This window comes from Symphalangus syndactylus, chromosome 11, assembly GCF_028878055.3.
Source record: "Symphalangus syndactylus isolate Jambi chromosome 11, NHGRI_mSymSyn1-v2.1_pri, whole genome shotgun sequence".
Lineage (NCBI taxonomy): Eukaryota > Metazoa > Chordata > Mammalia > Primates > Hylobatidae > Symphalangus > Symphalangus syndactylus.
Genome location: NC_072433.2, coordinates 98207913 through 98234243, shown reverse-complemented (window position 1 = coordinate 98234243; position 26331 = coordinate 98207913). Strand labels below are relative to the sequence as shown.

At 38.4% G+C, this 26331-nt stretch overlaps 1 protein-coding gene across 1 annotated transcript in view; it reads right to left on the bottom strand.

Annotated features, from left to right (window-relative positions):
* The window catches only part of CAMK4 (calcium/calmodulin dependent protein kinase IV), a 267538-nt gene that overhangs the window by 240388 nt on the left and 819 nt on the right, over positions 1-26331 (bottom strand). Inside the window, exon 2 of the mRNA XM_055298362.2 lies at positions 26093-26321. Within this exon, the coding sequence (XP_055154337.1) occupies positions 26093-26253 (161 nt within the window). The 5' untranslated portion in view covers positions 26254-26321. The remainder of the gene's footprint in view (positions 1-26092; positions 26322-26331) is intronic.

Below are 26331 nucleotides of genomic sequence, written 5' to 3'. Positions count from 1 at the left end.
ATGTGTAAATGTATATTTATTTAAAATACATATAATTATATTCATATACCATATTATACATACAATGTATAACATCCAGAACATTTAGATTATATTTTTTAACATTTTCAGTTTCAGTTATATTTTATAATCTTTTTCAGTTTTCAGGCCATTGTTTCAAGCAGAACAGATAATTTCCAGATCATCTGTGTTCTTGGAAGGAAGGAACCTTTCAAGTTTTACAGGGCTGGGTTTTACCCAACTATTTGATGAAGAGAAGGCTTTAAGTCCTCTTTTTCTTGAACAATGAGGAAAGGAATAGGAAACTAATAAGCCCACTTTTTCATGCCTGCACACACAAACTGGTTTTTAAATAATCTGGTTGAATTCAATCAAAATGGTTATTTTAAAACAATAATCTCTTCAGATTCAGCCAGTGCTTTTCTAATTAAACTGAACTTCAAATTTTGATTTGTTTTTTCAAACACATTAAAAACATCCATACAAACAGATTAAGGTGACCCCCCACCACCACCACCCCCGCAATAGGAAGTAGCTCAGAGGATATGACAGAGATCCAGGATACAGCTCAGGGACCTATGGGTGACAATCAGATCTGTCTTTCATGCTCCACCCCTTTCCTGGCTAATGGATCTAACCACAACATGATTTGATTACTGGTCATAGTTTCTGGAGAGGACTCTAAATCACATCTAGACTCTAGAACATATGACATTACTGATATATTACAGGACAGCAAACCTCCTCTGTTCGATCTGATAATATATCATCACAATAAGAAGGGATTTAAGTGGTGTCCAGAGGAAATATTTAATCTCCTCTTTTATTATCAGGCACAACATATACCAAGCACCACTGAGACTAAAGCAATGTGCTAGATACTGTGAGAAAACAGTAAAACAAAACAAATAAAACTAGATTTGCTTTCAGGACCTTCACTTGCCCTGTTTTTTTTTCCATGACTTGTTTTCTCTAGATTTAAATAATTTCTTAAGTGACAAAAAATTATAGCCTGTCACATTAAAAAGTAAGTGCTAAGATGAGGCTTATCACGCCCAGGACATAGAACCTGCTCGATCTTACTGGCTGGTTCCCCACAGTAAGAAAATCTCCGAAGACCAGCAAACGTTTAAAAGCTATTACAATTTAATTTCTGCCAAGAGAAAGTGATGGCTCTGAACAAATATTAAAATCATTAACCCAAGAGTTAATAATGCTTTAGTTATTTAAAAGTACCTCTCAGTCAACATTTATTAAATTTCCACTTTGTGAAGAAGACAGAAGATATAACTCCAAAGGAGCTTATAGTTTAACAGAACAGAAACAGACATAAATACATTTACGAACACAAACAACAGAAACATAAAATAGCACGAAATTATAGTAAAGCCCCTCCAAAATGTATTCTGTAAAACACTAGTCCAGTGAGATAATCTGCAGGGGAACAAAAAGTCCTTGATCAAATAAGTTTGAGAAACAGTTAAAAACCACAATGCCCTCGAGCACATTAAAAGACTGGAAAACCCATGTTTAAGGTGAGGAATACGCTAATTTTGCTAATTTAATCATTACACAATTTATATATGTATTGGAATATCACATTGCACTTCATAAGTATGCACAATTATGTGTCAATGATAAATATTTTTAAAAAGAAACAGAGCAAACAGATTATGATTGATAAAAGATTCAACAGGCAGAACTTTAAGATTTTCCAGAATTGCCAAACACAGGAAAATTCGAAACTCACTCACCATGCCTGTAGGAGGCATCAAACTATAAAGTAGTCTAAAAAGTTTAGTCAATCGAATGAGCTTGGTGTGATCCAACAATCTTCAGGTAATTAACTGCAGAAGGAAGCTGTTAAGATCCAGAAGGAAGCTGTTAAGATCCAGAAGGAGGTGAAGTGGAATGGGGGACTGCAACATTTTAGTAAAAGCAGCAGCAGCAGCCAGAGATAGCTGCATGCAGTAATAGTGATACGAGATTTAGCAAAATCCAGCCTTTTGTTTTCCTTCCCTGAGTGCTTTCATGGGCTTATGTGATATATATTCTTTTTTTTTTTATTATTGTACTTTAAATTTTAGGGTACATGTGCACAATGTGCAGGTTTGTTACATATGTATCCATGTGCCATGTTGATTTCCTGCACCCATTAATTCGTCATTTAGCATTAGGTGTATCTCCTAATGCTGTCCCTCCTCCCTCCCCCCACCCCACAACAGTCCCCGAAGTGTGATGTTTCCCTTCCTGTGTCCATGTGTTCTCATTGTTCAATTCCCACCTATGAGTGAGAACATGCGGTGTTTGGTTTTTTGTCCTTGCGATAGTTTACTGAGAATGGTGATTTGCAGTTTCATCCATGTCCCTACAAAGGACATGAACTCATCATTTGTTATGGCTGCATAGTATTCCATGGTGTATGTGTGCCACATTTTCTTAATCCAGTGTATCATTGTTGGACATGTGGGTTGGTTCCAAGTCTTTGCTATTATGAATAGTGCCGCAATAAACATATGTGTGCATGTGTCTTTATAGCAGCATGATTTATAGTCCTTTGGGTATATACCCAGTAATGAGAACATTCAATTTCAAAAATATGTAGTTATTTTGAAATATACAATGCATTTTTGTTAATACCAGTCATCATATTATGCCATAGAACACCAGAGCTTATTTCTTCTATTTAATTGTGACTTTACCAGTCATTTGAGATCTTACTTCTAGTTAGATTAAATATATTTTATAAATTAAAAATAAACAAACAAACAAATAAATAAATAAATAAAAGACTGAAAAACCCTAGAGCAATCCTTAATCTACCATTTCTCAAATTTAACCTCACAATACTTCTTTGGCCTCATAATTATTAACATTTGTGATAGTTAGTTTTATGTGTAAATTTTTCTAAACTATAGAAGCACGTTATTCAATTAAAACACTAGTCTTGATATTGCTATGAAGTTATTTTATAAATACAGTTAACAGCTACAATTAGACAACATTAAAGTAGATTATCCTCCATTACCTGGGGAGGCCTCATCCAATCAGTTGAAAGTCCTTAGGAGCAAAACTGAGGTTTACCTGAAGAAAGGGAAATTCTGCCTCAAAGCTATAGTATTAGTTCCTGCTCCAGACTTTCGATTGTACTGGCCTATTCTGCAGATTTCCGACTTGCTAGCCTTCCTAGCCGCATAAGCCAATTCCTTGAAAAAAATAAATATATACATTTATTTATAAATAAAATAATATTTATAAGGTTATATTTATAATCAATTTACAAATTTAAAACTATTCTTAAATTTTATGAAATTTATAAATTTATAAATTTATGTATCTATAAGTATAGATACATAAATTTATATATAAATATAAAATAAGTTCTATCTATAAGTTTATTATTTAAAATATTATTTATAAATTTCTTTATAAATTTATATAGCTATAAATATGAAATATAAAAATAATTTATATTTAATATAAATAGCAAATATTTATAAATAAAAAATGAATCAATGTGTGTATGTAATTTTCTAGGCTATATCCTACTATTTTTACATATGTACACATACACTACATACATACATACATATACTATACATATCAGTAGCAGCTGATATTTAACAGGTGTGTACTACAAGCTGGGCATTATATACATATATATATATATATGTGTGTATTTTATTGGTTCTATTTTTCTCTACTAAACTCTGATTGATAAAACATCCCGAGGAACTAATGTTTTCCATAACCTTCTTCAGGAAACACAATAAATTCCCATCTTCTACAGCAATAAAATCCTATCTTCCGCAGCACAGCGTAACTATAATGAGATACCAGGAGCTGTTTGCTGGAACCCCACTTAATTTAAGGGATATAATAAATATTATTGGTTGCTGCTCAGCATGTTTTCTAACAGCATGCACACACACTCACAAAAGTTGGGGTTGCCAAAGTCCTAAAAGTGACCCTGACTGACATAAACCAACACTTGTAACCTCATCCCTGCTGTCTCTGGTTTTTTTAGGTGCGGTGGTAATCTGGGCCTAAGTCAATTAGTGTACAGATATCCCCATGGCCAGGATGGTGGATTCTGCATTATTAAACAATAGAAGGATGTAAAGATCCTTACTGTCCTGGATGATGATGGTTGGTTGCCAGTATGAGGACTTAAATGCTGCATTTTGCTACCATGAGGGAAGCCGGTATGAAAACAAAACCAACACACCTGGGAGAGCAAAGCTAAAATAAATGCAGAGAAATAAATCTGTACCAAGTCGAACCGCATGTAAAACCTGAAAAAGCTCTGGACTTTAGTGACTTGAGCCAATATATCTATTCCATTGGTTAAGATGATCTCAGCTAGGTTTCTTTTGGTGCTTCAGTATTTACTTATTAAATTACATTTGTACATAAAACCATCCTAACTGATAAAAGGGAACACAGAAACAGTAAAAACTGGGAATATAAGAATACAGAAAGCCTTTCTTGGGAATAGAGGGACTGGGCAGGACAGTGGCGAAAGAAAAAAGTGTGCTAAATGAATAGGTGAGCAAAAGCTTTGTGCTTTCCAGCTATTCTAAGAATATGTACAAACACATTTATGTGAACAAACCTCAAACATCAGTGCTCCTTAAACATCTCTAGAATTCGATGAAAGCTATGGTGACTTGCTTCAGAAAAACACGTCCACACATAAAATATAGCTTTCAATTTCAGAAGCTTCATATAGTCCCAAAACCTAGTCACAGGAAGATCTATGGATTAAAGTTAGAAATCCCTGCTCTATATGGTGGCTGGCAGAAAAATAATGTTAACATCAATGCTTTCTATAAATGGATATAGAAGAATAAAAATAGAAACATGCTTTGGCTGAAAACAAGTTATACAAACTGCAGTCATTTGTGAGAACTATTTACTCCTGTGGCTGATAGCTTTGTTCACATGATTATGACATACACACCCAACAGTTTTGTGTTAAGTTTTGTTTATATCAGAAACTTTGTCCACGAATGCACAACATTTCATGGCACACACAGCAGTCATATTACCACTTTCAAAAAGTTAAGGCAATTTGTATTATCAACAAATTTACAGACAGTTAAGAGGTTTAAAATATTAGATCAGGGTATCAGTTGGAGAAGTCAAGTGAAACTCATTTGCTGCTATTTAATGGAATTATGAGAATAAAAAACCAAACTGAAGGGGTCAAAGTAGAGTTGTTTGAGAGAAAAATGAACATGGTAGTTGTAACTCATGTCAGAGAAAGTAGACCAAGAAAGGAAGAAAAGATATGGCAGAAACTGTATTAGTATCTACATTCTTCAGTGCAAGCTTAGATATATGCATGTGAATAAAAGAAAGATGACACTTGCAATTTTCCCTTTTACCAATAATAAAAATTTCTGCTATTGTTATTAACAATAAATTAAAATAATTTTTCTTATCAGTTAAAGAAACTTAAAGCTTTACTTGACAGCCTATCCCCATAGTCAGTGAAATTACTGACTGCGGTAAAGAAGAAAAGAGAAGAATATGTATTTAATGCAAACTGGGTGCTGGCAGTATTAATTGAAATTAAGAATAAATATCAAAGATATTTCTCATGTAAGTAACTTATGGAATCAATATGTCCCCAACTGTAAAAAAGTAAAAAGTAAGCTTAGTCCTGTAACATGTGCAAGCCCCATAAAAGTACTACCTCCATGTCAGTTTTGCTAAATATTCTAGTAATATATTCATCAATCCATCAATATATTCAACATATTCATTTCTGCTAAATATTCTAGCAATATATTCATCAATCCATCTGCTCAAACATTCACTTTTCCTGGAGTTAGAAAGAGTTAGAAAGTTAGAAACAAAAAAGGACTTATTTTATGTTATGTTATATTATTTATTTTTATTTTCTTTTTAATTTTTTGAGACAGTCTCCCTCTGTCACCCAGGCTGGAATGCAGTGGTGCGATCTCGGCTAACTGCAGCCTCCACTTCCCAGGTTCAAACAATTCTCTTGCCTCAGCCTCCCAAGCAGCTAGGACTACAGGCACGCACCACCATGCCCGGTTAATTTTTGTATTTTTAATAGAGATGGGGTTTCGCCATGTTGGCCAAGATAGTCTTGATCTCCTGACCTCATCATTCGCCCGCCTCAGCCTCCCAAAGTGCTGGGATTACAGGCGTGTGCCACTGCGTCCAGCCTATTTTATGTTATATTTTAATACAGGTCAGCTTTTAAAAGTGAGTGGGACACTAGCATAATTAACTAGTATCTTCAAAGAGGTATGACAACGAATATCTCAGCCCCAAATCACTCATACACCAGAAGACAATGCACACCAACATCAAGGGTAGAATTCTTAACTGTGATTCCAATACATTTGAGGACAAAGATTTTTTACAAGGTGAGCACTCTCCAAAATGGGAAGGAAGACAAGTATATTCTGTAATGTTTAATAATTTTTGTGGCATTTCAATTTTTAAGACATATCCTCTGCAAAAAAAATAGTAACCAAAACATACAAGGTAGAAAATAGTGCATATTTTAAAATCTAAATCTGTAATAGTTTCTTGGAGATACAAAATTTTATATTCTGAAATAATTCAGGAAAGCTGTAGGAGGAATAGCTGGGAATGGTTTAAGCACAGCTTTCCGCAAATGGCACTTGTGAAGAAAGGAAGTACGTCAGAGACAAAGTGCAGAAGACCAACGTTCTGGTTCCATTTCTACTACTAACTAGCTTTGAAGGGCTGGAAAAGACAGGTGACTTCTCTGTGCTTCAGTTTCTTCATCTGTATTAAAAAGAAACAAAAACAAACAAAACACTGGACTGGATGAATTTTAAAGTTCCATCCAGCTCTAAGTTCCTGAAAAATCTAAGTCAGAATCTTAAGAATGGTGAAGATGAATGCATGCTGCATTAGTGCAGCTATAGGCACAAGATACAGTCACAATATCCTCAGTATTTTTTACATTATGAGGCTTGACATTCCCCAGCAGTGACCCTTTGTAAACACAGGAAAGAACCGCTGGCTAGGAGACTCCCAGAAATAGTTGCCTGAATCCTTCCTCATCCTCTCAATAGGCTTCAGAAGGTGCAAAAACAAACAGACAAAAAACAAGAAGATATTGGCAGAGAGGGGAACTGGAGCCTTCCCCATGATAGGGCTAGTAAAATTTCCAGTTAGGTTAACTTAGTCATGATAGAACCTATAACTAGCAGGCAGTAAACATTTTTTTAATCTACCCTGTGTGACAAAGATTCTTTGCTTGACAAAACTTTAGTCAGGCTCCTGAGCCTTCTGCTACTCCCATCTGTGTGCTTCCTTGTAAAATACAGTTTTCATAAGAACCTTGCTAAGTCAATCAGGCAATAACCCACTACTCTCAATGTCTGATTACACTCAGAGTCTGATCAAGTTCCTCATCCTTCACTCTTCCCCAGGTGATGCCTGATCACCCTGGCTATATTCAGGAAGAACCACAGGTTCCCCATATCACCGATGTTTCCTCTTAGTAATTTTCCATCCACTGTCCTTGCCCCTTGGCTATAAAATCCCACTTGCCCTTGCTGTTTTTGGAGTTGAGCCCAATCTTTCTCTTCCCCACTGCAGGACCCCACTGCAGTGGTCCCTATTCAATGGTCCTGGGTAAAATCTGCCTTACTGTGCTTTACTACATGTCATTGAATAATTTTTTAAACATCTGCCCGGAACTGTGGAGGTACATGGGAACTAAAAAGTCTTAGAGGAGCTCCCAATCCAGGTGTAGAGGCAGACAGGACCTCGCTGCAGTGCACTAAAAAGTAAAGGCAGAGAGAGCATTAGGCTGCCTGCATCTGAGCCAGGCAAGGCTTCCTGAGATGACACCTGCACTATCTTGAATCAGAAAAGGTGTTCACAAAATAAGGAAGAGGGGGTGTAGGAAGAAGGGGCGTGGAGTGAGGGGGCGCGGTTTGAGAAGGGGCACCATGGAGGTGCTGCACAGGAACATGGGACAGCATGACACATCCTGGGTGAGGAAAAATAGCTGTAGGGCTGGAGCCCAGGTGAGAATGCAGGCATGGTGGGAGTAAGACGAGAAGCACAAGAGCTGTTCTGAAAAGACCTGCTGTTCATGCAAAGGATTTTCACGTCCTGGATGGGATGGAAGATGTTAAAGGATTTTAGGCAGGGGAGTGACATTATCAAACTTGGCCTTAGAAAGGTCATCTTACAAGCAGATGAGATGCAATAAGATTAGAGACAAGATTTAAATACCAGTGCAATAACCTAGGAAAGAGTTCCAAATGATGTAAATGAAAAAGATCAGTGGCCATGCAGAGGAGGGAATGGATTTAAAGTATATTCAAGAGATATAAATCATACCCATTAACCTTTATTGAATGTGTGAAATATACTAGGTACTACGACAAGGAACTTTATGATACACTGTTTCACTTAATCTTCATAATAACCTTATGAGATTATTATTATACCCCTTCAAAGGCTCAGAAAGGATAAGTGACTTGGCCAGGGTTATACATGTATTAAGTGGGAGAATATGTCTTATTAGGGGAAGGGGTGAAGCAGAAATCCAGAATACCTCTGGATTTCTAGGTAAGGAGCAAAGCAAACGGGGGTAACATGTACTGAGGTGGGCTACACAAGCAGGACAGCAGGTTTTCTTGTGGCTGTTGTTTGGGAGTGAGTGGAAGATGGAGTTAGTTTCGAATAGCCTGCATCAAAGTTGCCTGCGTGGTCTTCCAGTGGAAAGTTCCAACAGGCCATCTTAAATAAGGGCTGTTCCTGCCATGAATTATTCACCAACAAGACATACACAGAAATCAGTTATTGCCTAGAGCTGATCTACCTCTGTCAAGATGAAACAGACCTGACTTCAGGCCCTCCCTTTAAGCCCTCAGCTCCAATGTGCTCCACTGTCTTAACAGCAAGATTCCAGGGACAGCTTCTCCTATTAGATTCAAAGCTTCTCACTGGTTAGTACATTGCCAATTGCATGATTTACTGGCAGTAGTTTATTTTCATAAGATTTTTCAAAAATGACTTAAGACATTCAATCATTCTTTTATATATATAAGAATTTATCAGTTATAAAATAATACCTCAGAAATATTCCTTACAGAACGATAAGCAATTTATGTAGATATTCTCCACTCTGGGCAGTGAAGTTTAACCCCTTTTTCCCCAAGGGTGAGCTAGACTTAGTCACCAAGTTCCAAAGACTAGATAGAGTAAGAAAAGAGGTAAATAGTAACTGTACAGTGGAGAAACCTGGAAAGTGACAGAGGCTGACATCCATAGAGATGTCACATGACATCATGCAACATCTGATCCGATGTCACAAGGAGGGCACTTCATTTTTGTGGTATTCTTCCCCAGTAAATCATGAGAAATGACAGACAAATCCAGACTGGGGGCATATGGGTTGGGGGTGGGTATTCCACAGGATACTTGTCCAGTATTGCTCAAGACTTTCAAGGTAATGAAAAACAGGCAAAGACTAAGACACTGAGCAAGGAAGACATGGTAACTAAATGCAATAAATTTACCTAGACTGAACCCTAGAAAAGAAAGAGGTCATCAGTAGAAAAGCTGGTGAAATTCAAATAAAATCTGCAGTTTAGTTAATAGTATAAAAAAAGTCGTAATTATTATTCAAATAAAAATTTGCAGTGTGTGCATAGCTTTTATACTTAACTACAGCCAAAGAATTTATCTTTTTTAATCTTTGCAATAATCCTATGAAAAAAGGCACTAGTATTTTCATTCTACAGATGAGAAAATTGGGCTTGTTACAATTTAAAACATTCATTAACAATAAACAGCTACTAGCTACCAAAGTTGGAATGTATCTTTGTACCATCATCGTTGCCACTGGGGGTTCTATTAATATCTACTAAAGTCATAGGGTTATTTTATGTGCACTGCAGCCCTGCTTTTGACTCTTAGCATTGCCCTACAGCCAAAACTTTCTGAAATCTTAGAATCAGAGAACAACCTGAAAGGCTGTGATATCCAATTATTTGTAATCCCTCCTCCTTTACCGAGAGGCATTCCAGAATGAATGACCCTTACCTAAATGACACTCAAGTAAGGTGTCTCCTAGGTCATCTAATTTCTATCCCCCCACTTTTTTCCTTAGTTATGAGTATCTCACTAACAGCTTTCTTGAAGGTTATTAATTTGTTTTCTTAAGTACTGCAATGAAGTTCTTTCGCCAGAAGAGAGGGTAGGACAATTAAAAGCAGCTATTAAAGAAATGTAAGATGAAACTGGAAATCAAACTTTCTTTTACAATTTAGGTATCGCGTTAGAGAAATACATTTTTTAGGTATGGCTAATAGTGATGTCACTTAAATATAAGTCTCTTCCATGTGATATATTGTTTTATCAGTGTGAATAAACTAACAGACTGCTTTAAAATATTCCTTACTACTTATGGGGTTTTTTTTTAGATTGTTAAATGATTTCCAGAACTCTATTCTTTATTTCTAAATCACAGCTAAGTTGCAGTGATTCTGGGTTTGGTTAACTTCCCAGTGAAGAATGCAACATTCAGAATGAAAAATTAATCTATGAAGAAGAGTTAAAGTTAGTGTAAATAAGACCTCAAAGCAACAAAAAGATTAATATTTTCTAACACCCTTTTAGAAGAAAAAAAAACTAAAAATGATACAGAAAGAACCACATGCAGCAGTTATTTTAAACTACCCTAACTTTCCTTTTGTCTGCAGATGTGGAAAATCTTATGGTTATACTACACCTTCTTTTCAATACATGAAATATCAAAAAACAGTAGTCAAATATTTACAAATATTGCACAATGTACTACCCCTGGGTAAAGAGGAAGCTTAGATGCTCAGAAAGCTTACTCAGAAGCTGCAAGCAGTAGCAGACAATTACTAAGGCCTCCTGCCAACGCATTTCCAGAATTTTAGAATCTTATGACATTTTTGAGAAAGTGTGCTATCCAATCACCTACAATCCCTCCACCTTTACAGACACCTATTCCACAATTAATATCGATAATATCTAATGCTTACTGGACACTTACTATGTATAATGAATGCACTGACCTCATTTAATCATTATTATCTCTTCTTACGGGTGGAGAAGCTGAGGCTCAATGAAAATTTGTCTAAAATGACACACTTCATGAGTGGCCGAACTGGGACTCTATTGCAGGTCTTTCTAACCCCAAAGCTTGTCCTTTTCATTTATCTTAATATTTAACAATCCCTGCAAATAAAAATCTCCCTTCTTGGATAACCTCATGTTCATGCAAAGTCATGCAGTAAACGTCCCCATTTCAGTGCTGTGTGTTAGCTATTCATTAACCTAAGAAACATGAATCTTATTCTCGGGAATTTACCATTTAAGACAGAAAACTGACAATAACAGCCAGAGAAAGCAACCTAGTGCTAAAGAAACACTGACAAGGTTAAAAAAAAATCCAATAAAACCAAGGAAAACACGAGTAAAACAGCCCTCAAATTAATCATAAGCATAACAGGTTTTTCAAGGTTTGAGAATGTATTCAGAATAAGGTGAAAATGTGGTCAAAGACCCAGAGGAATACTGGGTTGCTAGTCCTGAGAGAGGTCCCCAAAGTGATCGTGTGAGCTGTGCCAGAATACAGATCCAAGTCCTGATGAAAACATATGATACTCAAGATGGGCCAAGTTTTATTTTTTAATAGCTGAGCTTCTAGTTGGCAACAAAAAATCCCGTGCCAGCTGCTGAGGAAATAATGTACCGGGAGCTGGCAGGCATTGACACTTGGAAAGCCAACAGGTACGGATGCACAGTGGGATCCAAGGTGCTAGTGCTTGGAAGGCACGAGGGGAAGTGGGGATGTAGCCACAGAAGAACTGTCCCAGTCTAGGGTCTGGCAAGGTGGAGGCATGCTAGGGAGCCCACCTCCTGTTAAAAAAAAAAAAAAAAAAAAAAGAGCCTCTGAGAGTCAGCTTTAGCCATCCTAGACAAAACAAGTAAGGAGCTTTCCTCCTTGTGAAGTGGGGTTCTGGCCTGCTTTCCCCAACTTCTGGGAGAAATTGTCAGGCATCTGAGAAAGAAGAGCAGATCACTTCTCAAACTGCGAAGTCAGACAGGTGACAAATGGGGAAAAAGGGTACAGGGCTGTCTTTCTCTGCTCTGGCTGGTATAACCAAGTGCCACAGACTAGGGTGGCTTAACTAAAAAAAAAAACATTTTTTTCACAGTTCTGAGGGCTGGAAGTCTGCAATTGGGTGCCAGTGTGGTCAAGTTCTGGTGAGAACTCTCTTGCAGGCTTGCAGACGGCTGCCTTCTTGCTGTGTCCTCCATGGTCAGGGATGAGAGAGAGCGAGCGAGCAAACTCTCACGACTCTTTTAACAAGAGCACTAATTCCTCATCACCTCATCTAAACCTAATTTTCTGCCAAAGGCCCATCTCCAAACCCCATCGTATTGGGAGTTAGGGTCTCAATACATGCCTTTGGAGGAATAAACATTCATTCCATAACATGGGCAGATACAAGGAAATGCAAGTTACCTAGGCTCTGGAGAGATGAAGGAAACAGGGAGAAATCAGGAGGGGACGGAGAAGTGCTCTGGGCCTAGGGGTAACTGGACTCAGAAAACAAGACGTAAAGCTGGTAAGGAGTGGCCTCCCTTCTGCCCCTCAGCCCTGCATCTGCCTCTCTGCTTCCCACCCACAATTTCCTTTCACCACGCTCCCCTGGCCTCTGGTTGTCAAAAGAAAGACGGGAAGGTACACATTTCCAGAATAATTACTTTGACAGTGCATAAATATCAGGAATGTAAAGTTAATAACCCTACTTGGAAGTTATGTCAAGCTGCATTTCTTTTTGATCGATGATTAAACATTTCAGTAGATGGTTTTTAGATAATATCCCCAAATAAAGATAGACATGGAACAGACTATTTATGCTCTTATCTCCTTCAAGACCCTCTCCTTAGGTCTTCCTTCCTCTCCTATGGTCGAGGCAGGGGATATGTTACCCAACCATGTGACAGGACACTGCTAACTGGTTACACAGCCACAAATAGGTCATAAGTCAAGCTTTTTAAAAACAATGATTCTTTTCTAAAAGCAAAACTAGAGGGGTAGAGGAAGCCAGGAAACACACTTTCTTCTAAATTTTGTCCTAGATATCTACAACTAGTGCTAGCATTTGTATAGTCTACAGCAGGAAGTACAAATGAGCGAATATAACAATAAGTACATTTTTTAAAGGCGATGCATTTAGAAAGCACAAAATGAGAATAAAATTTATGTGAGGATCCTCCAACACACTTAGAAAGCCTTTCAGGCTTAGAGCCCTACTTACTTCAAAAGCTGCTCTGTCTCCTGAACAACATAAAGAACTAAGGTGATCGCCCAGAGAATTCAACTGGAAGAAAACGCACGTGCACACATGGTTGGGACTAGAAGGGATCTTAGAGATAGATAATCTACTCACAGAAGGTGACAGTTTTCCTGATCACTTAGAGATGGGGACTCTTTAAGATAGAGATGACTGACAAAAGACCAGAGCTCCCTGGGTTCAAAAGGACTTTCAATTGTGGAAACCCCACAGGTGCAACTGATTTATTACTCAGCAAATATGTAATGAGTGTTCACTATAAACAGGGCATTGTGCTAAGATTCTGGGGACACAGCAGTGAACAAAGGGACAGAAACCAGACCCTCAAGAGCTTACATTCTAATGAGAGGGAGACAGGTACTGAACAAGTAATTTCAGTGTGCTAGTTCAGAAGTGGGTTCGTACAGAAAAAAAGCATCCTGAAGAAAGACAGTTTTAAGTACTGCTGATTTTCTTGCAGCTATTCGCCTAATTCCTCTGACATTTGTTCATTCACATAATGTTCCAGAAACACTTAAGGGGAGGCAGGCATTAGGCTGAGGGATGGGCCTATTAGTAGGAATAAAAGAGGGATGAGATATGGGGTTCCTCTGCCCAATAAGCAGATGTTCTGGTGGTGAAGACCACAAAGCATTCACCTGTAAGACCATAAACACTGGAGATGGCGAATTATGAAATGATATGAGCGGGGAAAGGGCAGAAACTTTCTACCTGAGGTTGGATGACTGTCCTGGAGGGATTCATAGGAAAGGTACATTTCAGGCCCAGAGAGTTTCATGCTCAACACCACAGAGATATGAAGATCACTGAGGCATCTGCGCAGCCAAGGCAGGTAGAGCGAAAGAGCATGACTGCTGAAGTCTGACAAACCAGGGCTTGAATCTCAGCTCTGCTCCTCTCCACCTGGCTGTGTGAGCTTAGACAAGGTGCTTCACCATTCTGAGCCTCAGGCTCGTCCTTGTGAATTGGTACTGGTAATAAACACCTGGTAGTATTCTCGAACTAGCAACATACTTAAAGACAGTATAATCACACCAAGCTCCTAGTAAATATCCCATGATGGTAATTACGGAAGAGAAGTGGTGGGGAAGGAGGCTGGCCTGGAAGTTGAGTTCAGATTGCTAACAAGGCTGTATAAATTGAACTAAGTAAGGTATTTATCCTATCAATACACAAGTCGGAGTCATTATCTCCTACCTCCCACCTTGTGGCCTGTGTGGGGAATAATATTAAGTTTATGTGCTGGGTATGGAGCTCAGTGTTTCACATTTGTCATCTCATTTGATTGTCACAGAAATGATATGGAGAACACACTACCACAATCTTCAATTTACAAATGAAGCTGAGTGAGGTGCGGGGCTTTATGCCCGAAGAGGCAGGGCCGTCAAATAACAATTGTGTCCTGCCTGTTCCTGTCTTAGCCCCTGCCTTGCTCAGCAGACCTTCATCTTCATCAGTCCAGCTGTCCAGAATGGCCTGCTTGGTGCTCCCTGCCTCAGAGCCACCCTGAGTAGCTGCCTCGCCCACCTCTCCCCTTAGAGGTGGCTCCCCGAGGATCACTCCCCTCCACTACTTGGCTCAGGCTTGGACCAACGCTCTGCTGCTCTTACCTGGCCCAGGCCAGATCCTTAGGCCAACCACTTCCCCCAATCCCAACAGCCCTTAGCTCAGTCCTGACATTCCATTTCCTCAGTAGGTCAATATTTTAAAGAACTGCACTGGTTTTCTGGAGATCATCCTGAAAATTTTCCCAGGTTCCTACTTCACTGGTGTGTCACACGTACATATGACAAGCTCTGTTTATTAGATTCTTAGTTTGCCTCCAGTTACAGGATGCACTCAGGAGAGCTCACGAGTTTACCTCATTGAACACTGTTATTAGCATACATGTTCACATTGAGGGGAAAAAAGAGAGGAAGAGCCCAGGGTCCCTCAGGAGTCACTAAAACGTTTCCACTCACAGAAGAACCCTTTAGAGGCCTATTAGAACTGAACACTCTAGGCTAGGCTGATTTATTGAATTATATATTTTGAATTTGGTCACATTTAATAGCATAGTCTTCTTTTCTCAGTGGTTGCCCTGATGGAGAGCTTTGAATAAAAATGACTTATTTGAATGAGTAAGTAGCAGATATTAAAATCCAGGTAAAGACTAATCTTAGGGCAGTTTTCACAACTAAAGAACAACTTTGGGTGTCTGTTAGAGTCCTAAGAGGAAGGCAGCTGCATACTAAGTTAAAGTAGTCATGAATTGTCCCTTCAAATCAGTACAAGTAAGGTAGACCAAGCAAACAGTGCAACATTCTGAGCAATGAAAAGTAAAATGCAAGTGACGGTCTCTATTAAACAGTTCATAAAGACCTAAAATAGGGAGACATCATTCAAATACTTCATTGTAGGTAAAAAGACATGTGTGAGAACAATTACAGATCTGTTATCTTCTCCACTTCTATGTTCCGGTTTATAATATTAGTCAAGTTCTGTCTACAGGCATGACATATACCAAAGAAAGTGCACTTTTAACAAAGCATGCTACTACAAACTTGTAAAGAAAACAGGTAAGAATGTGTCCTATCCATCCTCTTTTTTCAGTCACTATTCCAATCAGATGGTGGTCTCAAATCTAGTCTTCTTTATTTTTTTCTATAAAATACTTTGGTACCGGGTGAATTTTTGAGCCATACCACCCTGAAACATGACTTAACAAGTAAGTGGTAACAACACATTTGCTAACAGAGTTAAGCTCAGCATTCTGGCACTAATGCCCACAACTCTTCAAGTACTGCCCACAAAACACTTTAGGTCAGTGCCTTCAGCTGCCTAAGCCAGCAGTTGGCAAAATTTGCCATGAAGTGCATTAGTTATATTAAAATTGAGATTCTTGCAAACAAACCCTATTTCTTTTTCCCTCTCAACTCCATGACCACTCAAACTTTGTTGGTGAAGCCAAAGTTAAGTTCACCCTCTGCTTGATGTGCAACCTGTATTCCTTTACTCTCATTCTGTTTTCTTCTACATGACTGTTTTGGTTACAATAGCAGTAAGTTCTTATCAAAACTGTTCATCAAGTAGTCTTGAGATGCATAACAGTTGCACGTATGTACCCACTTCCCCTTTCTGCACAAAGACACACCTTGCAATATGATTTTTTGTTTGCATTTGTATCTATATATTTGCTTTAAACTCACTTTTCATAAAGTAGAATGTTATTTAAATATAAAGAAGTTTATTCGGTATCCATTTGTGACTACTATTCTTTGACCCAGTCATCATCCAGTAAAATATTTTTTGAGCACATGCTTCCAAACTGTGTATACTAATGTACCTATTAATGGTATATATGTGTTACTTAACCAACATTAATGTGCTTTTTAAAACATCCAAAAATAAAAATTAAAGAAATAAAAATAAAAATAAAAATTTAAAAAAGAAACCAAAACAGATTTTCTAATACTTTCTTCTAGCACCCCATTGCATTACACATCCCCTGGCTATGGGCATCCCACCTTATAGACCTCTGCTATAGTTGAAATATGAGTGGCTGATTTAATTTAACTCTATTCAATATACAAAAATGAGTAATTTTAACTTTTCGAAAGATTGCTTAAACAGGTTCCTCATTTAAATGACCTTAATTATCCACCTGAGACATCTGCATAGCATATAGAAGGATTATTCAACACACAGCTAATACCAGTAAATGGAAAAATTAATTCAACTTTACTAGTTAGAAGAAAATCTTTCATCAGTAATTTATTTAGCATATTATTGTCACTCTAAATATAATAGAGGAATTATCAATTTGAAACCTATTTAGTTATTATGTACAAAATAAATTACCTGCCAATAAATAGTCTTTTGATATGAACACTGTTCATGGTATGGAAATCTAACTTTCACACCCTTCGAATAAGGGCTCTTCATTTTCACAAACATTATGTGAAGTAAACATCAGTCATATAATCAATATCAGACAAAAAGAAATAGGAGGAAGAAAGAGAGAAATGGAACTAGCCAACATGTCACATAGGTAAGAACTGTAACTGTAGCAGTTTCAGTAGATTTTGATAAAAGATGAGTATGCATTTAAAGCTTGTGCCCACGTGGAAAACTAATATAAAGTTGACATTTTCAAAGTGAGAGACTAAAGGTAGTTCCTTGAATAAATTAAGATTTGATATCATTTTAACCTGAAATTCTCATGCAACTGGGGAGGAGCAGAAGTTTAGCTTGACTGGTCTAGGTCAGCAAACCACAGACCAGACCTAGCAGCTGTTTGATTTTCTACAGTCTGCAATCTAAAAACAATTTTTGCATTTTTAAAAATCAAAAGAAGAATACTATTTTGTGATGTGAAAATTATACGAAAGTCAAATTTTACTGTCATAAATGACATTTCACTGGAACACAGTAACGTGCTATTGTCTGTATGTTGTCTATGCCTGCTTTCTCTCAACCATGGCAGAGGGTAGAGCTGCAACAGAGACTGAATGGCCTTCAAGCCTAAAATACTTACTGTCTCTTTTTACTCACTCTTTACCTGGTCTAGGTAACCAATCTAAGTCCAACATTTCTCCTTTCTTACCTAGTCATGGGCTATGGGATTGTTTTTTCCTTAAAAAAAAAAAAAAATCAACCTCATCAGTTTTCTCTTATCTAGCCCCATGTTTGATCTACATTATAGGTGGTGGCAAATTCTGAGTCCCACAACCTCAGCCCAAGACCCAGCTGCTTCTATAGCTGACATTTTTCTCTCACAATGGTTACTTTATCTACAAAGTGTTTTTCAAGTGACACAAGCCTACTCTTTTTGGTTTTTTTTAAACAGGTTGTCTTTGGTCTGACATCAATTTTCCCTGCTAACCCTATCTGCCATTGCAATGTTCATGCTTTAAAAATTTTGCAAAACAAAAATGTATATGCTGAATTTTTCTGTCCTTTTTTTGCCTCTTCTTAGAATGTACCATCTTCCTGACATACTGTTTGACAGGGCTCTACCTATTAAAATCCTGCCAAATTTCAAAGTCTACCCCTCCCCGATAAAGACACCCCAGTCCTCTCTGTCATAACTCCGTCATGAAGATGGCTATTGTTCTTAGATTTCTAATAAGTTTTATTCATTTTACTTATTCATTAATTTATCTTTCATTAAATATATTGTTGGTGCCTTATTAGTAGTACCCTATGCACTTGGAGGCCAAATATTGATTTATCATGCTTATTCATACTCTAGGCCCTTACCCCACCACATGCACCCTGCCAGCATACATCGTCTAGGTCAGAATTATTGAAAAGCTGAGATCTATAAACAAGAGGACTTTAGGTAGCACAAAGGCATGGAATTAAATAACAAGGAATAAAAGAGAGAGAGAGAGAGAGAACATCCTTTTCTTTTCAATTACTTTTCAATCATTCTGATTACATCAAGAAGAAAACTTCAATTTGTGCTACTCTGGTTTTAATTCTGCTAATCTTTGATACTCTCTTTTTTAATGAAGAAATCAATCCTCAGAGTTACAGCCTTCTGCATGTGGACATGTCTAGCTATAATTTACTAAAAATGCTATGTTTTCATTAAAATTTATTTTTACAATTTGTTTCTATTTATGGCATATACAATTTGCTTTCATTTATGGCTTTCAATTTAGTGAAAATTGTATTCTTGGTAAATAAATTTAGGTTAACAAAATAAGGTAATTTAAATAAAAATATTAAGCAAATAGCACAAGTGGAATACACATAAAACAGAAATTTTATGGTATTATATAGAAATGGGAGAAACATTTGGTTGTAGCAGATACTCAGTAAAGCCAAATTAACATAATCTATCAATCTCCTTGTTGTTCACTATCTACATAACTGAAAGAAAATGTGTAAAACACTAGCTTCAAGACATGATTCTCAAGAGGAGAGAGGGGACACATTTGACAATGTTTAGAGACAGTTTTGGTTGTAACAACTTATAAGGGTGTCACTGCTGGCAGCTAGTAGGTAGAGGCCAGGGACACTGTTAAACATCCTACAGTGCACAGGATAGCTCCCACAACAAGGAATTTCCTGGGCCAGAATGTCTATAGTGCCTAGATTGAGAAACTCTAATCTATGAGAAAACAGGAAGGTTTACTTGCATTACCCTTTACCCATCACTATGAATCACTGTCTCTCCAGACACTGTTCTTTCCTTTATTTGATCTTTACCACTGACAAGATAATGACTGAGGAAAATCTCTGACAAACTGTATTGAAGGGTCCACATCCTTTACGTGCTAATACTATGCCATCAATATTCAGACCTAACTTCCTAATTAAACCATTGGAGTCATGAAATCTTCAGATAATCCTGTACTACAAATAGATCAAAAAAACTGAGGTAAAGATCAATATAATTTGAGTAAAACCTTGACTCTAGCTGCTATCAACTTCATGAAAAGTTCCTTTGTTCTTAATTACATGGTTCCTGGACTCAAACACCATATTTTGCAGTATGAATTTGATCTTGAAATTTTACAAAATCAATATTCTGTTTATTAGATACGTAGCTTTCCCAAAAGAGAGTTTTTAAAAAACTCTTTACTTTAAAAAAAAGAGGAAAAAAAGAAAAAAATTATTAACAAAAAATAACTAGTAGTTGAAACACTTCACTTGGCTAACACTACTTTGTTCTTAAATGTATTATTGCAAACACATAACCCACACATATATGTCTGAGGGTAAAGTGTTTACAAGAAAGTTCTTTGAAGCTATTTTGTGGTTAGTGTTCTTTTTCTCTCTCTCTTTCAAGTTCTCCAGAACAGTTTAGAAGCAGATGGCACCTGTGTCTTTTTTTTTTTTTTTCCAAAATCTGGAGTTATTTTTAACCTTGTGACAGTATTTAAACATGGAAAAGTAGTGTGTTCTTAAAGCAATGATGTTATCATAGTCTTCTCTTGATTTTCAGGCTTTTTACAATGAGTATATTTCCAAATTTAGCATTTACTATGCATCAACTTTAGTGGATGGTATAGCTTGGAGGCATTTCATGCCTTTTAGTCCAACTTGATTTAACTCCTAATTCTGATACACCTGTGGTAAAATGACAGTGAAGGTGAAACTGAATCCCTTTCGTTTCAGAGCCACAAAACACTCTGCCAACAGAAAAGTGACATTATTTTTAACAACAGCAAGCTACAGAGGTGGCAGCTATCAATACTCACACTGAAGAAAGAAAACCAATGCTGATTGAGATTAGGGTTATTGTCAGGTAAGTTTTAGGGAGAAGAGAAAAGGGTTACAGTATTCCCCTTATCCTAGAATAATATCACTACCACATCAGGACCAAGACCTCAAAGAAGAGGAAGCGAGTACACATGCTGCACCTGGCCCATTTCATTATCATTGATTCACCCTCTTTAAAATCATTTGTTGAGCACTTGTTAAGTACTAAGTGCTGTGCTAGACACGAGCACATAACAGTGAACCAGCCAAACCCACAGACTCTGCCTTCTGGAAGCTTACAGTCAGTGTTCCTGGGAAGAGCCTATGAAGCCCCAGTTTTTATTCTCCCACTTGCAATCCCACCTTGCTCCTGAGTCAACTGCCTGAGAAAAGAATCAGATGCACAAAGAACAAGACAGGGTTGGCACAAGTATATTTTTAACTCCTAGTCAGATAAAAAACCTACCACCCCCCAAGAGCTGGAGCTTCTAAGTGCAGTGTGTGTAGCAGGAGATCATAAGCCAGCAGTATACCTACCCAGATAGGCCGTGGGGCCCTAAAGCATGGTGTCGGAAAAAATCAAGGACCTAAGAAGCTCTGGCCACGAGAATGGTTTAGGAAATGGGTTGACAAAAAAAAAAGGAGAATCTGTTTCTTCAGCAGCCATGCTGTGGACTGAATTGTGTCCCCTCAAAATTCACATGTTGAAGCCTTATTCCAACTCCAATATGATGGTATTTATAGGTGGGGCTTTTGGAAGGTAATTATGTTTAGTATGAGGTTATGCAGCTAAACCCCTCATCATGGGATCAGTACATTTGCAAGAAGAGGCACCAGAGAGCTTGGTTTCTTTCTCTCTTCCCCTCTCTTTCTCTCTTCCTTTCTGCCTTGTGACGACACAGCGAAAAGGCAGCCATCTGCAAAACAGAGTCCTAACTGAGGAAATGCATTGGCTGGGATCCTGATCTTGGACTCCCCAGCCTCCAGAACTGTGAGAAATGCATATTTGTTGTTTAAGCCACCCAGTCTAAGACATCTTGTTATATCAACCAGAGCCAAGAGCACTAAGACAAGCCAAGAGCATTGGCTGAAGCCCTTCTCTTAGAAAATGCACACTTTCGTGTTTCCTTATAGAAAGCATTTGCTCACTGTGACCTGGAGCCAGAATATGCATTACCATGTAGAATATACCACTTCTCAGCCTGAGTTCCTTCCCAACACAGGCCCTGGCACTCTTAGCCAGTTCAGATTACTGTGTGCCCAGCAGACCTTGGGGAGAAACCAGAGTTTTTCCAAAATGTTTAGAAAGGGAAAAATCAGTAATGACCTGGAGGCAAAGATAGGAGCCTTTTTCTCTACAGGGCTGTGCCAAAAGGATACCACCCAATGTTTCCAATTGGTCTGCAGGGAATTTCTTTAAAAGACTCTGCCTCATAGCTTAATCTGTCACACACAGATTTATGGCCTAAAACGGCACTTTTCAAACTGAATCACAACCCATTAGTGGGATGTGAAATCACATGGGTTCAGCCAACTTTTTTTAATGAAATAGATGAACTCAAACAGCATATAATAGAAAATATTAAAGTGCATTGCTGGTAATAAGAATAAACATTGTTTTATGAAATTGTTTCTGTTTTATACACACACACACACACACACACCCCTATCAAAATCTATTTGGTTCCTAAACAATAATACATATAGCAAGGGATCCTATATAATTAGTTTGAGTTGACAAATAAATGTATTTAAAATTATAAATGTATACACATAATTGTGTATACATAAATGTGACACATAAATGTATTATTTAAAATTACATTGCAGTGGGGAGGAGTATGCAAAGTGCCTAGCCTAAAGAAACTACAGCAAGTGGAATGGGAACTAAATTTAAAAAAAAAAAAAAAGGTTCCAAAATAGTTTAACACATACTTCCCTTGTTCTAATTATCTTTCATTTGGTTTGGTTTCCTTGGATTTGTATGTCTGGGAATACATCTGGTTTTCTTATCATCTTTTCTTTCAACGTGGAACAACAGGGAGAAACTAAAGGTGAGATAACTGAAAACAGGACATGGGTTTGCACGCACAGACGAAATCTGCACCACCAAGCAGGCTGGGCCACTTCCTGTCATTCCATGTGCCAAACCACTGGGCGGGATCTGGACTAGAGGCAGCTCCCTTCTCCCTCAGAAAAGCCTTTAAAAATGCCAGTTTCTCAAATCACTGGGCAAAAGACCAACTGCTCTCGAGGATCTGGAGCCCTGAAAAGGATCATGGCCAATTCGTATTTTTAAGTAGAGTTGAATGTGTGTGTGTGTCATGATTTTTGTAAACTTTTTGACAAACTCTATGAACAAAACAATGTCTTCAAATGTGATTTTAGGAAAATTACTCTGCCTGATACTTTTAATTAACCCCTCTACCCTATGCCCTCCCCGCCAAAAGAAAGTGATCACATCTGTCTTGGTCTCAATGGCTCCACGTGGATCAGTGCTTCCAGCACCTGCCTTCACCAGCACTATCCAGGAGCTTCAGGTGGGTATAGCCTTGGGAGTTTAGCTCCCCTTGAGTTCCCAAACACATCCTCAGGGTGTATCACCCCAATGGTCACTGTCCAATCTTCTTGCAATCAGGAGTCACTACTTTACAACAGACAATTGTAATGGAGGAGCCAACAAATCACTAATTCTGGTGGAGACTGTCTACTTTCTAGAGCTAACCACAACAGCAACACATAACACCAGAAGCACTGTTCTCTTAGTATATTAATGACAACTGCATTACTAATGAATTAGAGTCGCACTAGCAGGTGGATTTGGCCCAAGGCTGAGAGTAAAGGCTTGAAACTAATGACCTGAGTTCAACTTGATCTCTAGTGTAGGAAGGAAGAAGACTAGTTACTCAGCCAATATGTACGATGATCATTCTGCTGCATTCTCTGGCTCTAACGATTCTTATAGTTATATCTAGAATAGTAGTTGGTTTATGTCTGAAGTTTATTTACTTAAAAATTTCTGATAATGAAAATGATACTTCTCAAAGTCTCAGCCAAACAGAGTAAGCATGCACCCCATGAATGCTGCCATGTACAGAGAACGTACCTAACAATACGCTTTACTGCTGACAAACAGAGCCTAAGAAAGACATTTTAGCTTTTACTGTTCCTCAATGTAGTTTAACTCTGTGATCTTTTACAGTAATCAAAAGACTAGATAATAGAGCGAGAATCTTAGCAATGTATAGATAGAGGGTCTCCGACAGGATGGGCTTAACTTACGGTTTTTTGACTTTTACGATGGTGGGAAAGTGATAGCATTCAGTAGAAACCGTATTTCAAATTTTGATCTTTTCCTAAGCTATATGTGATAGGATCTCTCTCTGATGCTAGGCAGCAGCCATTAGCCACAGCTCCCAGTTAACCACAGGAGGGTAAACAACCGGAACTCCAGAGTGTTCTGTGTTGCCAGTGTTTTTTGAATATTGTGTTTTGTGTTTCACATCTCACCATGTCTACAAAATCCCATCTGTACACAGTATTTAACAGTTATTATAAAATAGGCTTTATGTTAGATGATTTTGCCCAAATATAGGCTAATATTAAGTGTTCTGAGCACGTTTCAGGTAGACTAGGCTAAGCTACGATGTTTGTTAGCATAGGTGTAGTAAATGCATTTTCAACTTCTTATATTTTCAACTACAGTGGGCTTATTGGGACATAACACCATCATAAGTCGAGAAGCTTCTGTATAACTGATTAATATTTGTCCTCCAAAATTTACTGCAACACGTAATTCTGAACTGAAAAATAAAAAACCCAAACTTCAACCTTCTTAGTTTTTTCCTATGCAGGCTACTATCTCATAGGGGTATACAATTGGCAGTTTATTTTTTTCCCATTTCTCAAATTAGAGTGAATTTCTTGAGTTTCATGATGGCGAAGCTTATTCATAAAGACAACGTGTGTGGGTAAGTCAGCCTATTTGAGGCATCTAGGGTTAATGTTACTCTGAAAACAGATGTGCTGCTGGGACAGTCCCTGCAGCAGCATCAGGCACTTCCTCTACTACACAGCAGTTTATAAAACACCCAGTAAACAATTTTAAGTAGATCATCTCTTTACTCAGAGGTTTACGTGGTTCCACTGTCACGCATCATACAATTAATAACAGGCAGGTTTTGGACCTTACAAAAATCAACATCATTGTCCTTTCATTTCAACCTACATATATATAATAGATCTTCAGATGAATACTGAAAAACTTGATCAAAAATGGATGTTTATGTATACATTATTCAGTGCTCAAATACTTCAAAACATTTTTAACAGTGACAAATTATTGAATTTTCATTCAGAAGTTTGCCTATTTTACACATCTATATTCAATGAGGCTTCAATAGTAGTAGCAAATTGGGGGGAGAGTGGGCAGTGACCATTACATCTTCCCACTAAATACCAACATCCAGAATCCTGCTCTGGATCCTCCAATGACTTGAAAAAATAAAAAGGCTGTTAGCAAAACTATTTCTAGCAAAAAGAGAATGAAAAATGAAATTGCAAAGGAGTAGTAAATACAGAAGGTGCAACTTGTCAACCGTTGAAATTACATCTTCAGATTCCCTATACTAAAAAGCCTGGATCTAAAACATAAGTGTTGAAAACAAATCTCCTTACCTATGGATAACAGAGAGAAAAGACAAAAAAAAAAAAAAAGGAAGTAAGGGAAAGAAAACTATAATTTTCAATGGATACAAATATGAAAGCCTATGGAATCATGCAGAAGGCCAAACTGCTACCTGTTTGGATCTTCAGAGGAGGGATAGGGGACATATCTGCAATCCTAGGGAGATGGTCTGTTGCATATATAATTTAAATAAATCACTCCAGCCCATGAAAGAAAGGAAGCAGCAGCATTCTCACTAATTACCACTGCCTGGATCCCATATGCTGCTTTCTCTTTAAAGCCACACTAGTTCATTATTCTGCCTTCAACTCTCTTAAATGATTCATTTATCCCTTCACTCCTGAGCAGACTCTGCAGGGAAGCTAGTATTTAAGTTTAATTTCTAGTGTCACTTGCTTTGGAGAGCTTGACGAGGGGAAGAAGAAGGAATCTAACTTAATAATTGTCTTCATTTGGAGGGGCACCCTCCGGCCCCCACCCCAAAAAACTAGACAAACAGGACCCTCTGGCAAGCTATAATCGTGAGCAAAGACATCAATTGGGAAAGCAGGGCCCACGTGCGGTGGGAGCTGTCACCCAAGGGAAGTGGCAGCCTGCGAGAAGGAGGGAGGGTGGGAGGGAGTCGGGCTGATCCTACAGCTGCACCGGCCTAGGCGCTCTGGTGGGGTGGGAAGGACTCGAGCCACACCTGAATGAAGGTTAGCTCTCTCCCAGACACTAATTAGGCAGGGAGAAATCGAAGGGCACGGAGGCAGGCTCCCGCACCCTGCGAGCCGTCGCTGCGAGAGGGACAACCCCCTGTGCACGCCGCGGGCTTCCCCAGCCGGAGCCCGCGCCTTACCGTCCCAGCTCCGACTCCACTTCGAAGAAATCGCTCAGGGCATCCCTGTTGGAGCCGTCGATCCAGTAATCCGGGACGAGGCTCGCGGTCCCCGGGGCCGCACTGGCGGTGACCGAAGAGCAGGACGAGGCGGAGCAGGAGGGCACCGTGACTTTGAGCATCTTCGCAGCGGGACTCCGGAAGCCGCCGCCGCCGCTGCCAGAGCGAGAAGCCGGCCGCCCGCCGCCGCCTGCGAACGC